Source organism: Mustela nivalis (genome assembly GCF_964662115.1).
Source record: "Mustela nivalis genome assembly, chromosome: 2".
NCBI classification, from domain to species: Eukaryota; Metazoa; Chordata; class Mammalia; order Carnivora; family Mustelidae; genus Mustela; species Mustela nivalis.
This window is the reverse complement of record NC_139021.1, coordinates 169,456,764-169,472,161: the sequence shown is the minus strand read 5'-3', so window position 1 is coordinate 169,472,161 and position 15,398 is coordinate 169,456,764. Positions and strand designations below refer to the sequence as shown.

General features: G+C 46.8%; 1 protein-coding gene across 6 annotated transcripts in view; it reads left to right on the top strand.

Moving 5' to 3' along the window:
• Positions 1–11,365, top strand: part of GPAM (glycerol-3-phosphate acyltransferase, mitochondrial) — a 103,113-nt gene extending 91,748 nt beyond the window's left edge. For all 6 annotated transcript variants that reach the window (XM_082721367.1, XM_082721368.1, XM_082721366.1 and 3 more), the window contains exons 15-21: positions 1,008–1,272; positions 1,835–1,977; positions 3,354–3,431; positions 4,037–4,177; positions 5,403–5,592; positions 6,777–6,835; positions 7,506–11,365. In XM_082721367.1, the coding sequence (XP_082577493.1) occupies positions 1,008–1,272; positions 1,835–1,977; positions 3,354–3,431; positions 4,037–4,177; positions 5,403–5,592; positions 6,777–6,835; positions 7,506–7,622 (993 nt within the window). In that variant the 3' untranslated portion in view covers positions 7,623–11,365. The remainder of the gene's footprint in view (positions 1–1,007; positions 1,273–1,834; positions 1,978–3,353; positions 3,432–4,036; positions 4,178–5,402; positions 5,593–6,776; positions 6,836–7,505) is intronic.
• The last annotated feature ends 4,033 nt before the right edge of the window (positions 11,366–15,398 follow it).

Genomic DNA, 15,398 nt, shown 5'->3' with positions numbered 1-15,398 from the left:
GGTGTGCGAACGCCGTGTCAGTCGGTCAGCTACTTGGTCGCAAACGGACATGGTCCTGTCCTGGCTTCTGCTTTAGAGATAAGCAGTAAAGGAAGCCAGGTACCCTGCCCAGGGGGGCTTACAGATCTGATGGAGGAATCTACATGAAAAAAACTCCAAGACTGCGTCACATAGACGACAGTAGGACATTCTTGGAGTCATACAGTTCACGTAAATAAGGCCTATTGCGTTGATGTGCAGTGAGTGTTCTGACAGCTAATGACAGCTCTTGGACTTGTATTTCGGGCCATATGCCCTTCATGAACTTGACTAAGTACTGGGATTGAAAATACTGTATCTGTGCCATCCATAGTCATGTTCTCAATAACAAACATAGTGTCTACGCGTGTGTGTGTACACACGTATGTATACATAAACATACATGTTACATATGCACACATATATTACATATATGCATAGGCACGATGTGAGTAGTTGTCAGATAAATATTTAAAATGAGGGCAATCAGGGCACCTGGGTGGCTCAGTCAGTTAAGTGTCTGCTTTAGGCTCAGGTCGTGATCTCAGGGTCCTGGGGTCAAGCCCTACATCAGGCTCCTTGCTCAGCAGGAAGCCTACTTCTCCCTTTTCCTGCTTGTGCCATTTCTCTCTCTCTCTTCTCTCTCAAATAAAATCATTAAAAAATATATAAAATGAGGGGAATTACTGCTAGAACATAAACATTTCTAACTTTTAGATGGCTTCTTCTGCCCTGTGTAATCTGAGATGCTCCTGTCACATGTCGTGACCAAAGCATTCTTTGGACATGAATATCTTAACTTTCTGAGGACCAGCTTTTTCACCAGTTTTCTGACATCCTGTGCCCTAATACTCTGGCCTTTTTACTCTCTGTGCCAATAGCAGCTGCTGGAAGGCCAGGGCAGGAGATAACATCCTCGGAACGGCCTCTTGGCCTCTTGGGAGGCAGGTTTTCCACTGTCATGAGACCATTTCTGTGTGTTTCTCCAGGGCATTGATCTCTCCACATTGGTGGAGGACTTCTTTGTGATAAAGGAGGAGGTCCTGGCGCGTGATTTTGACCTGGGCTTCTCCGGGAACTCAGAAGATGTCGTCATGCACGCCATACAGCTGCTGGGAAATTGTGTCACCATCACCCACACCAGCAGGAGCGATGAGTTTTTTATTACCCCCAGCACAACTGTCCCGTCGGTCTTTGAACTCAACTTCTACAGCAATGGCGTGCTCCACGTCTTCATCATGGAGGCCATCATAGGTACGGGCTGCCCTGCAGCAGCTTCACGGGAGGGAGAAGGGCCTAAAGCACGTGGGGGCGTCTGTTGACTGCGATGATAGCCCCTCGTGGGAAGGGGATGTGTTGCTGTAGTTTTCGTTTTCAAATGCAAGTGTAATCTGCTGTATCGCTCTAGCTTATTTTTTACACTTACTCGTCAAGAGTGGGTACTGAATTACCGTTGGCCTAGTATTACACTTAGTCCGAGGCGGGGAGGGAAGGTGTTTGGCCATCAGGAGCTGGGAGTCTGAGTGAGACGACAAAGCGCACATGGTAGTGAAGTGAGTGTCGGGGGTGAAGAGGGAGCAGGGGAGGCAGAGCGCGTGGGACCGAAGCCCCTGAGGAAGGGGTCAGAGGGAGCTGGGATCACATGGAATCCTGACGAGTGAATCCTGAAGGGATGTACTGACATTTTTCTCCAGTAAATGCAGATAATTCTCTTTGATGCATTCACGATCTATTAAGGTAATCCACGTTTTCTCAATCAGCTGAAGTTCTCTTGGAGGAAAGGCTGTGGGCTTCACTGATGTTTTTCTCTCCTTAGCCTGCAGCCTTTATGCCGTTCTGAATAAGAGGGGCTCAGCGGGGCCTGCGGGGCCGTCCCCCAGCTTGATCAGCCAGGAGCAGCTGGTGCGGAAGGCCGCCAGCCTGTGCTACCTCCTCTCTAACGAAGGCACCATATCACTTGTAAGTGAAGGCTCCTTCACTTACGAAGGAGTGTGACCTCTTGTCTTTTTCTTGAGAATTTCTACGAAATTTTCATGAAAACACAAGCCACCTGTGTTTTTCTCTCAGACAGCATTTGGTCTGTTACTGAGGCTGTACCTTCTACTCCTGAGTCTCAGTGACTCTCGGGCCAATATCTTGTTTGCTCTCTTTGTTTGCTGCTGGGGTCACTGCTCCAGTGAACCCTTCATGTGGTGGTGAGGCGCAACAGGACGGATTGCTCAACATTCGTCATGAGTCAAATCCAAAGTGACTGCACGCTTACTGTACGGAAGGCACTGGGTCAGAGGCCTGCAAATAGTTAACATGCCCAGAAGACAGGAGCCAGAAAACAGTCTTAAAAATCATCTGTCCAACTCCTTGTCACTTGACAAATGGGAAAACTAAGGCCCAGCAGGACCGATGAGTGTTTATTTGTACTGAAGCACTTTTAGACATTCGTAATGAGGCATATGTATTAAGCAATAGATTCTTTTCCCTCAAAATCATCAACAAATAGTATTCATATTCTACTTAAAGTGTAATACTCTCTCCCACTTACCTGAATGTCTCCAGGGACATTTGTGCATAATTGTATTGTGAGGATGGCCCTCCACAGCATTCTTTGCATGTGGCATATTGTCGCCGTGCTGGGGAATCTGTTTTGCATGAGCCTTGGGGGGCAGGGCAGGATGGGGTGGGTGGATAGAGCTCCCAAGATTGACCTTGTCCTTTCCCTGGGTCGTTTTTGAGTTATCTGAATATTTGTTTCCTCCTTCACCACCGCTACACACAGTGTTTATGGTGAGGCAGCATTTGCAGAGAAATTGTCTTGTGGAGGAAGAGAAGTCCGCGGCAGCAGGGCCCGGTGGGCGGTCCTTCTGAGGACTCCCGGCAGGGGGAGACTGAGCTCGGGGCGCCCGTGCAGGTGGAGCCACACTGGGTGCTCTGCCAGACACAGAATGTGGGCTCTTCTTGGGCGTTGCCTTTGACCATGCATTCATCAAGAGGGTGGGAATCTTAGGACTTAACCAGTCGAACGAGGAAGCTGATATGGAAGCATTTGGCAGTTACCTTGTACAGCGTTTTCTGTCTATAAAAAGGTCTGTGATGGGGCGCCTGGGTGGCTCAGTCCATTAAGCACCTGCCTTTGGCTCAGGTCATGATCCCAGCGTCCTGGGATTGAGCCCTGTGTCGGGCTCCCTGCTCAGCAGGGGGCCTGCTTCTCCATCTGTCTCTGCCCCTCCCTGCACCCACTTGTGCTTTTTTTTCTCTCTCAAATAAATAAAATCTTAAAATAAGTAAGTAAATAAATAAAAGGTCAGGGACACTTATATTTAAATGCCCTTTCTTTTCAGCCCTGCCAGACATTTCACCAGATGTGCCATGAAGCAGTAGGAAGGTTTATCCAGTACGGCATCCTCCTCGTCGCGGAGGTGAGAGGACCGGCTTTCCTTCATTTGCTCTCCCTTCTCTTTTCTACCAATTATTCTGACCAGTGTTACAGCCGACTATTTTAGCCAATAATTACATTTGGTACGTAGTCAAGTCCACATGAAGAGAAAAGAAAAGTAAGACTAGGGAGAGTAAACACCTCTGGGGATTATTGGCAGTATTTTGGTTACTCTTGTATAACTGGTATTGTCTAGAACATATCTTAACTGACACCTGAAAGTTTTCATTCCAGGAGATGTTTTACATATCCGTGTGCTTGTAGCTTACATACACACAGTTTTCTCTTTTGAGATTTTAATTGTTATCGATTTAGTGTAGTAAGAATGGCGTGGGAAAGTAGATCTCGGCTTAGAGAGTATCTTTATTTGCCCTGATGGCAGCTCCCCTCGCCACCCCTCCCATTCCTCCTTTCCTTCCCCACTGTCTCTCGAGTGACTCTGAGTTTGGAGGCAAAGGTGGGTTGAGACCGTGAATGGTTAACAGAGAGCAGGGAGGCAGGGGGAGGGGCTGCTGGCCTGACGTCAGCCTGGCGAATGTTCGTGTGCCCGCTCATGTTTATTCCCTACTCGCCATCTCTTTGGCACAGCAAGATGACCAGGAAGACATTAGTCCTGGTCTTGCCGAGCAGCAGTGGGACAAGAAGCTTCCCGAGCCTTTGTCTTGGAGAAGCGACGAAGAAGACGAAGACAGTGATTTTGGTGAGGAGCAGCGAGATTGCTACCTGAAGGTACTTTGGTGAAGGGCTCTGGTGGGCGTTGTAGGGAGGAGTTGAGTGTTTTGTTGTCCCTAGTTGACAAGGTTCTTAGAAACTGAGCCTCTGCCGACTTCCTCACATTCCTGGCCCCCACGAACCGGCCGGGTTAATAATAAAGACCTCAAATGTTTGAGGTGAGTGAGTGCGCCCGTTGCTCAGCTTGGGTGCAGGTAATGGAGGAGGACACAGAAGTGCAAATTCGGGAAGGGGAACCTCAGGAGACACCCTTCCCGACCCTCCCGACCCTCTCCTCGCCGTCCCCGGGTGCAGACCTGTTGCCCACACCTACGCTCCCTCCCGAAGAGGCAGGACTGTTCAGTCCTCACTGAGCCCAGGCAGCCGCTGCGGGGGAAGGGGGTTAGAGCAGAAGGGGAAGGAGAGGGCTCCCTCCGTCCCTTGGCGGCCGCAGCCCACGGCTCTTTCCGAGTCCTGCTCAGTCTTGCCGGCCCTCCCCAGATGGCACATGTTGAGCCTTTCGCCTTCAGTTAAAACAAATCCCATCGCAGGAGAAACTTTAGATTTTTTAAAAGATGGATTGTCCTTGATTTGTCATTTTACAAGTTAATAATGACTCATTTTTTTCTGAATACCTTAAGTAGATTACTCTGTAACACCTCTGATTTGCACACACACACACACACACACACACACACACACTCAGGAGGTGTCACTTCTGGAGAGTCCACCTGGCCTTTTTGGGTATGACCGGCTGTGAGTTGGGGCAGTAGCCTTGCTGCCGTCCCACAGAGGGCCTGATCCGAGCGTGCCTGTTTTGGGTGGGGGCAGTGAGAGCCCCTCTGCCACCCGGCACACCCCACTGTGCCAGGAAGTGGGCCACAGGCCAGGCGGGGTGACGGCAAGTGAGTTCTGGGGAAGACTGAGGTGACCTCAGTGGTCTTGCCACGTGTCTTCTTTCACACTCGAGTGAAACCTGGGAGGGTCCGGCCTGGGGACCCGCCCTGTTCAGTGATGACAATGTGTCATTCAAGTGTGCCAGTTTCTTCTGGGCAGCCGTTCAGTGACTGCAAACCTCAAGCGCTGTCGAAAACAGTGACTCCCATAAAGAACCCGTAGCACAGCCAGGGGCCTTCCCGGCAGAGGGTCCGTGGCCGCGGCGCCGTGGGCTGCGTGCGGAAGGTGCTGCGTCGGCAGGCTTGTTTCTCCTCTGTGACCTCGGGCCCCGGCCTTGCACCCCCAGGTGAGCCAGTCCAAGGAGCACCAGCAGTTCATCACCTTCTTGCAGAGGCTCCTCGGGCCCTTGCTGGAGGCCTACAGCTCCGCCGCCATCTTCATCCACAACTTCAGCGGGCCGGTGCCCGAGCCTGAGTACCTGCAGAGGCTGCACAAGTACCTGGTGGCCAGGACGGAAAGGCGCGTCGCCGTGTATGGTAGGCCTGTCCCCGCTCCGGCCCCTTGGAAGAGCTGAGCCTTTCTGGATGACAGGAATCTGCTTGTGTAGGCCACTGGGAAAAAGTGCAAAATTAGCCCAACCGCTAACTTCATAGGCTCCCGTGCTTGTCTGTTTCAGGATGTTCTAGAAATGGAATGATGCAGCTCTATACTCTTGGGTGTGGCTTTTTTCACTTAACATGATAAGTGCAGTCCTGCATGTCCGTGCGTGTGCTTGTGTGTGTACTCCTGTTGCTTTAGAGTGTTCCCCCATATCACTGTTTACGGCATCCGACGTGTGACCCTCGTTGACGGCTGGGGGGTCGGGGTGCCTGCACTCAAGAGCCGCAGTGGCTGGTGCAGCCGTGAGCGTGCTTGAACGCGCTCGCACGACCCTGTGCCCTCTGCGCTGGGCCGCGTGTAGGAGTAGCGGCCTGTGAGCGCCTGTGTGGGGCCCACGGGGGGCTCCTGGAAGGTGCCAGTCTGTACCCCGGCAGCGGCGTGTTTCCGGGCTCCGCATCCGGCTCGTGCTCGGTCGTGTCTGCGTGATGAGAGGTGCGACCGGGGTGGGAGCAGTGTCTGTGTGCAGTGACGGCTTAGCACCGAAGCTGCTTGAAATCCAGACATTTTAGGGCCAGAGGGATCTCGAGGTAATTTCCCTCTAGACATCTCTCCAGATCCACATAGGCCCCTGTAGTTCTGGATTTCTCTCTAGATACTGTCGTAGCTCCTACAGCTAGCGAATGGGCACACCGGCTGCAGGGCTTCTTCTCTGACCTCTAGTCTGTGCTCTCTCCGGCTCCGCTGACTAAGGCCTCCTCCTTGTCCACACTGCTCTGCGCCGCCGAACAGAATTTCTGCCCACGGTCTTGTTCGCGCCCCTCAAAAGCCGTTCACGGCGGGCGTTGTAGGGTTTCTCCTCTTCCTTTCTCGCATTTCCTCCCTCCTTCTCTCTCTCTTTTCTTCTTGCTCTTTTTGTCTTAAAAGATGACAGAATAAGTTTAAAGAAACAGCAGAGCCTTTGAGACCTCCCAGGTTGCCAGTGGTGGGGGTGCGCTGGACCCCAGTCTGCCGCCTGGCTCAGCCCCTCTCCAGGGCCTCCCACACTTTCTCACTGTGGACGTTGGGGGTTTCGTGTTTGCCAGGCCTCAGCTTTTCACAGGGTCTCATCCTTTCTCCGCAGCTGAGAGTGCCACTTACTGCCTTGTGAAGAATGCTGTGAAAATGTTTAAGGATATCGGGGTGAGTTCCCACTGCTTATGGTAGGAAGGCACGTGTTAACTTCTCTTTCTGCTCAGACCTGGTCTGTTTTAGCCACCTGCATTTGGGGTGGGCCCTGAAAAAGCAGTTTCTGCTGGACCGATCGTGACCACATTTCTGGGGATTGGGAGGGGGACAGGCTTATAGAAAGTGGGACACACCAGTACAGATTTATTTGAATGTTCCAGAATTTTCCTGGTTTTCACCTTCATCCCCAAGCTGTTTACATATAAAAAGTGGCAGTGCATTTCAACACGCTACTACAATTTTCGGCAGGGATGTTATGTCCTATGATTTTCAGTTACTCTGTTTCTACTGGTATTGCTGGAAGTTTCCTCTGGTGTACTGTACTCCATGTGTCATACGGGACAGGAGTTCCGTGGAGGTACTAATGACCTTTGTAAGGAACTCTTTGTGACTTTATTCTAATACAGATTTTAAAGTATAGTATGCTGATTGGACTCTACCCAAAAGAAACCCATCACACCTGCATCCACAACCCTACTCATGAACCCCCACACGTCCATTTATTTAAAACCAGGATACAGTGTTATGTGCCTTGACTGCTTTTTGGGTCTAGAACAAAGGTCAGGGTTGGTGACAGAAATATCTTCTTATTTTGGTTTGTCTTTAATATCAACTTTCTCTCTAGGTTTTTAAAGAGACCAAACAAAAGAGAGTGTCCATTTTAGAACTCAGCAGCACGTTTCTACCTCAGTGCAACCGGCAAAAACTCCTAGAGTACATTCTGAGTTTCGTGGTGCTGTAGGTTACTGCTGGCACCTCTGGCAAGTGGAGGGTATCAGACGAGTCCCTCGCAGGCTCCAGCCTCTGGCTCGAGAGCTGAAGGTGCCGACGTGTGGGCAGGCCTGCCCTGTCCTGCTGTGACGTGCTGGAAGACAAGTGCCTTCCCTCCGCGGGGCTGTGCTTCCCCCCTACTCCGAGACGACACAGCAGCCTCCGTGGGATGCTCGGGGGCCCCCCGCCTCCACTTGCAACTCATCATCAATAGGTGACACAATGAAATCTCAAAAAATTATTTTGGAATTTATTAAAGATTTCCCTTTTAAGTATCATCGTTAAGGACTAAATTACTGTGATGGGCACAAAAATGTAGATTCATTCTAGAACCGAATCTTACATAGCATACTTAATACTGTCGGATAATTTGTCGTAATATTTTCTGATTAATGGTTAATGCTTCCTTTAAACATAATTGAGTCATCCATTCACTGGTTTTCTTTTTTCTTTTCTTTTTTTTTTTTTTTCAGTTTTATCTTCATCAATAGTAGCTAATTTTAAAGGGGACACCTTTCATCCAAAGTGCTTTACAAATGAATGGGCTGATCTAGATCACACCCAGGTATCACTGTGCTGTCCTTTGCAGTCAGATTTAGAAAGTGTTTGACAAGCTACACGAATACACAATATTGGTTTAGGTCAGAAATAGAGCTAATGTGATCAGACAGTTCACATCAGGAGGTAGATTTGGCTGGCAGAATTCAAGGTAAACTTGGCCAGAACACTGACTTTGAACTTTTGCTCATATAAAAAAGTGCCATTGAGTTTTAAATGACCAGCAAGTATTTAGGAACGACACCTGTTTGATGTCCATACCCCTTCCCACCCCTCAGGTGGCACCTGCCTCTCCTGGATACAGCTGTTTCTTGGAGATTCTCCAACCAAACAGCAACTGTCCTAACTTGACTAGCCTGATAGACTGTGTGAGCGGAAAGTGCTGTGGCTAGAGGCTGCTGACCCAGGGCTCTCATGTACTGTGTATAGGTTGTGCACTACACCCAGTCCGCGTGACTGGTGCCCACTCAAGTTGTGTGGTGCGCAACCTGTGCCATGTGTGTGGTAGCCCAATTGACTGCTCCGTGGTTGGAGGCAGTTACAGATTTTTAGCTGTGAGGAAAAACCATGTTTTTTTAAAAAATGTATATGGTTATATGCCTAAACCCTAATGCCACATGGTGGCAAATTATGATGAAAAATTGTCTGTGCATAATGGGTAGGTGCCTTCTTAGGAGCAGGGAGCATTACTGTTCATTGTGGTAACTATGGTGATTTCATAAAGATCATGTGATATTAAAACATTTTCTGACAGCTTACTGTTTCTTTTCTCCAATGGTATTATGGAATTAGGAATTTTTCCTGGTGAATATTGCATATAGTCTTTGAATTGGAAGTACTGAGAATTAAGTTTGTACTTTCATAAGCTTGGACTCAAAACACTAATGGCGCCTCAGGAGTATCCCCTGTGTGTTGGGAGAAGGAAGGGGACTGACCGGTACTTCACGTCGTATGAAAGATCTCGTCTGAAACTCCTAGCAATAATGCTGTGTTGTCGTGAGCTTTTTCTAGTCTTCTCAGATTCTGTGTTTAAAATCTGTTTGTTCTTTGTAGGAATTCATGTACCCTTAGCCATTATCAGTGTTGTTGCGGCTCTGGTGTGGAGCAGGGTCCCCGCCTGGTAGTGCTCTGTTGTACTAACGGGGACGGAGGAACACTTCTTCTGTTGGCTGGAGCCGTGCATGTGGGGGACACCAGGGAGACATACTTATCCCCATGGTATTCTTTTTCTGGGCGGCAGTCACTGCACTAGTCTCTCTCATTCTCCCTCTAAATTATAGATCAAGGATTGCTCAAGCTCTCTCTGAGTTACCTGGGAAGTCAAGGCTGGGACTGATTTCAAGTGGACTCTGCTGCCCGGCCTGTGACTTCTGCTAAGGGCTGCTGTGCTAGCCTGAGCAGGGAACAATGGCTTCTCTGGCTTCATTTTTCCTTTCAGTTGGTTTGTTTCTGGAAATGTAATCAGATGCTTTGGAGATGCAATATATGATTTGCTAGCTCTCTCGCAACTTAACTCACTGTGAGAATAAATATGCATGCTTTTTGTAATTAACTGGTGCTTTGAAAACCTTTTTTAAGGAAGAAAAAATCTCAACCAAAGTTATGCTCATCCCGACAAGCTGACCCTGAGTTAATTTTAGCACAACTCATTCTTCAGTGCCTCATTACTGAAAAAAAAAACATACATCATCACAGTAAGGCTTCCAGATAGCACTGTTTTGCTTAAAGATTTATTCTCACTGTTTTCCAAAAGCGAATGGCTTCCATGTAAGATTATACAAACTAGGTGCTTGTAAATAATTTATTACAGTTTACTCTACTGCATTTCTCTAAAACTGAAATGCATGCCCTCCAGGGGAAGACTGTGAGTCAAAAAAAAAAAAAATCCAATAATAAGCAATATGAATCTGCACGCTTTCCAACTGAGGATGTCCTAAGTGATTTCAGAAAAGAGGAAGGATTTTTTTGTTCCCTTAAATTTCAAGAAAAGCAAAGGGAAGGAACTTGTGTGAGACGTGTAGAACTAGTAGCACAGAACTAGTAACTCCTTAGTCTGCCTTCTCAGATCTGTTCAGTCTCTCGAAGTCATGAGGATAAGTAGAGAAAATACATCAGGGATTTCCATGAATGTAAACTTAGATTATGGAACTTCCGGGCACCTGAAGGGGAAAAGCATTTCCCATGGTCCTCCATGTAATCTGAGTGCTCTGTGAGATGTTCGTGGGTGTTTCGTGGATGTGTTGCTGGTAAAATAAATGTGTACGTGGATCCCCTTGTTTTAGAAGCTCACAGTGCGCTCTAGCATGGTGTGGGCTCAGGCTGTGCCCGGTCCCAGGCCTGTTTTTGCAGCATTTCCAAACTGTTGTGATGCCAGGACCTCTTTCCCCCTTGGTATCCCTATGAACCTCTCGCTAGTATGCCATGGAAAACAATTTGGGAAACACTACGTTAGGTAGTTCTCTAAGGGGACAAACCAGTGCAGGATGCTAGGGAGGCAGAATTTGCATGCATTTTGTACAATCACCTGTTAGAGTTAGTTGGATGTATGTTCTCCCCCTGGAGATGATAAGCACAGAAAACTGTAATACAGGCGGTCAGGTCTCTTTCCGTTGATGGAGAGATCAGCCGTCCATGATCCTGGGTTTTTCCCTGAAAGTAATAAAGTTAACACAAGGATTAACTGGGGTAAATAATTAAGATTTTAATTCAGATCTAGAAGAAAATATTGCACAACTGAATGCAGATTTTTAACCACAGATAGTTCTAGTGTTTAGATATGATTAAGACCTATCATTGAAGTTTATAAGACTTAATTTGGATGTAATCTGTTTTTTAAAATGCTCTTTTTAGGAACTTGAGACTTGGCATCTGGTGTTCTAGTTTAATACAAACTAATGATTGCATTTGAAAGAATTTTGACTTTATTTCTAAACATCTAGAGCTCTGAAATGCCTTGATGGAAGGTGTTATTTTCCTGTTGTACAAAGAAATGTTAAATTGTTGTAAAAAGAATTACTATAAAGTACTGTGAAATAATACTGCGTGATTTTGTGAGCGAAACTTATTTGGAAACGTTGTTTGATTTTTATGCCTGTTAATGTATTGTAAGAAGCACAGAAGTGTAGTTTTGTTTTAATAAACCAAAAAATGAATATATTCTTGATGTCTTGCATTTTTGTAATTAAAAGTTCCCAACAAAATACATTAGATAAACAATTGTTCCTGTTTGATTTTACATAAAACTTCATTAAAACGCTTACAGGAGATAATCTTACATAAATGTATGAGCCTGCCATGCATGGTGTTATTACTGATCTGTAGCTCTCCAAATTTGATCAAGCATTTGCTCGACTTAGTCCATATTCTCATTACAGAGATATACTTTGAGTTTCTGTTAAGAGTCCTTTAAACTTGGTGCTTCTGTCATATTCTTATGTACTGAAGTGTTGGGTTATTTTCCACTAGTTCATAATAGTTGCTCAAAAAATATTAGTTGACTTTTTTTTTGACAAGTAAGGCAAGTATTTTCTTACAGCACTATTTTCTGTGGATCCTTCAAAAATCACTCAGTGCAGCCTTCTCAAGAGCATGCCCTCTGCCGTCCATGTCCTTTGGGTACGTAACATGGCTGTGAACCTGACATTCAAGACCATCCCATCTTCTCCACCAGACCCTCTGTCTGAACTTTGTACTCTCTCCCTCTGGTTTGCGCTGGAAGACGATTGCCAGGATTCCGTCCTTGCCCTTCGGTGCATTCATTTCTTTCTTTGCATTAGCAACTCCCTTGCTGTGGCCAAATGTGACCTTCCCTTTATCATATCCAATTCCACTTTTTACAACCACTCACTCTAAGTGGATGTTCATCTTGCAGGCTAATCTCTTAATGTTCAGTTCGGTGCCCACTCATTGTAGTCTTGTTGTGTTCCTTTTTTTTAACACCCTGCAGTCTGTCTCCTACACACATAGCTAGTAAAATTCTTATGTCCCTCCTTGACAAATACCAAGGGTTTTTTCTAATTGTTGCCCGTAGCACTTGCGATGTCCATACCGCAGCTTGGCCTCTCAGTGAGACGCTGCTTCCGTCCTTCTAGTTTCCTTGGCTCTCCGGTATTCTGTCTCCTTCAGGACTCTACCTTCTCCAGCTCTTTTTTTTGCCTCCCACTCTTTATCAGATGGTCCTGGTATTGTTGTTGGAGACTCTGAGTTAAAAAAGTCAATTCTGTCTGAAATCTGTTTTTTATATGAAAGTACCCAACTTTTACAACAAACAATGTGATCACGTACAATGGCTTGCTGGGCCGTTTCTGGCTTGTCAGTGGCCAGTTCATGCCTTCTGGCCTGGGAGAAAACAGCTATGAAAGCACCAGTTCTAGATGTCCCTTCCAGGAGTCAGAGCACAGTCCACTGTTGGGAGGTTGACCTTGTTCAGTTGAGGGAAGCAGGGATGAAGTCTCAAAGCAAAGCTTTGCTGATGACCCCTGGGTAATGTTTAACCAGGCAGGCAACCGGCATCCATGTCAACCTTTGATGTCTGGCTCATTGCTGTGGCCACATCAAGGAAAGGGTATGTCAAAACAAGCCAGGGGTGCCACTGTTGGTGGCCTTGGTGCTAGTGTCAAAGCTACCTCTGGCAGGAAATGATGACAACAAGTGCACAAGCTCAATTTCCAGCCTTCTGGGAAAACGTCCTGCCACCTTCACATTACAGGTCAGTTGAAAATTAGAGGAGACCCCTGCAAACACCGGTTGAAATTCCTTAAGTCACCTAGCGAAGATAGAGAAATTAGTAGAAGTGACATGCCTACGTTAGGCAAGAGCAGACGTGGGTTTCCCCTTGGTTCCTTTTGGTTTCTTTACCGGTGGGCTGATCCTATACCTAGACACCCATTTGCCTGCCATGGTCTCTTTGTAACTTTAATAATGCCCTTTTTGATTCTCAGGAGCATCTAGGTGTAGATAATAGAGTACATGGTCACCGTATCCAGCGGGCATGCACCTGCCGGTCAGTGACAAAAACCATCCTGCTAGAGTTGAGAAAGAAGCTACCTTTTGGGGATACCATTAGCTTTTTATAGAAGAGAGACATGGAAATTATTTACGTGATAAAAGATTTCACAACTTCATTGGAATGGGCAGCTTCACTGGGTGCCATTTCGATAATGATTTATTTCAGTCTACGTGCTTTCTGATAATGTCACCATCTCGAAAGAAGAAGTAATCTGTGTCCTGCAGAACGACTTTGGGGTCTCTGTATTCTGGGAGGAGAAATTTACCTCCACCTTTGCTGCTCACTGGTTGAATCTCTCCAGTCTTTAGAGTCTGATCCAACAGCAATGACTGTTGCTTGCAATATTTTTCCTTGAGATTTTTCTGGAAGCATAATATGTCCTTTGGTTACATTTGGTTTCAGCTATACTCCTTTAGGGAAGGAGCTTTCTAACTGCCTGTCCTGCCAGGACTTTGGCCACTGTAGTTCATCCTCTACTACACTGTTTTTTTTTTGTTGTTGTTGTTTTTTTTAAACATACTCAGGGATTTACCACCTGAGAACTTTAACCATCTTCGAATTTACTTTTAAGGAAATGTTTATAAACATCTAGCTTCTGCTTCTTGATCCAATCTGAGCACTTAACGGGGAGATGGCAGGGAAAGAGTCTAGACAGTCTCCAAGTCACCTCTCCGTTTTCCAGAATCCCACTAAGCCCATCTCCCGTAGTAATTCTGGAGCATTTGAGGCCAAATGAATATGCTTTGTTATTTCTCTATGGTTCAAATAGCAAAATATCACTGCTTCTATTTGTATGATTCTAGGCATGCATGGTGGGGCAGAGAGCTACCTGTCTCCCTTCACTTAATAAGGAAAAACCAGAACAATGTGGGGCCCATGACAAGGATATCAGGGAGGGGCTGAATCTGTCCTCTCTCTACTGCTCAGTGGTTCTCAAGAAGGATCACCAGACAAATAGCATTAGCACCACTTGTTGGAAAAACAAATACTTCAGGCCCCACCCCAAGTGCCCAGTAATCTGTTTTAACCAACCCTCAGGGATTCAATAGAGTTTGAGAACCCCTGTTCTAGTTATACTGCCTTGGCAAAAATTGGAGTTCCACATTGTACTCAGGAAGTGAAAACGAAGCACGAAGGTGAGTTGATAAGTACCCTGTCCAAAGCGGCTTCTTCTCAGGAAAGTATGAAAGCCCCAAGTGAACTTGATAGCACTGGGCTAAGGGATAATGGCCTTGGACCCTCTGTGCCTGTCGGGGTGCACCTGTATTGGGCCATGGTAATACTGAGCCTTGTCATTGCTCAGCCGTCTCTGTAGGTAAGGGCAGGCGTACCCTCAGCCTCGTGTGACTTGTCATCTGGATGGTTCTCAGCACTCAGTTTATCAAAAGGAAGGCTTGCCTAAGTTTTGTTCTGTGTATGAATTTTATATGGCCCTTCAAATCCTTTTTTTAAAAAAATGTTTAGTAAAGGGGCGCCTGGGTGGCTCAGTGGGTTAAGCCTCTGCTTTCAGCTCAGGTCATGATCCAAGGGTCCTGGGATCAAGCCCCGCATTGGGCTCTCTGCTCAGCAGGGAGCCTGCTTCCCCCTCTCTCTGCCTGCCTTTCTGCCTGCTTGTGATCTCTCTCTCTGTCAAATAAATAAATAAAATCTTAAAAAAAATGTTTAGTGAAAAGTCTTATACATTGTTTTGCTGGAGCCAGTTAACGTTCTTCTAGTTTCACATGATCATGTAATTTCCCACGTTCTACGCTAAATACAGGAATTATCTGGACATCACGGCTTGGGAGTTTGCTCATGTTGTTTGCTGGTTTGCATCCCGTTTGGCTGGTGGTCCGATGATGATGCTTCTGTTCCAGGTTCTTTCCTCCACTTCCTGTGTGAGCACGGGCAATTTCCTCCTCTGTAAAACCTGGGGGCTGAATGCTGGTGACTCCTCATTTCCCTTTCAGAGCTAAACTTTAAGGAAATAGAGAAAAGCCAATTCTGTCCAGTTGCAACATTTCAAATTTACAAAACACTTCCACATTCATCCCACCTAATTTCTTCTTCAAGAACGCATTGCAGGGTGCCTGCGTGGCTCAGTCAGGTAAACGCGTGCCTTCGGCTCCGGTCATGATCCCAGGGTCCTGGGATCGAACCCTGCATTGGACTGTCTGCTCAGAGGGGAGTCTGCTTTACCTC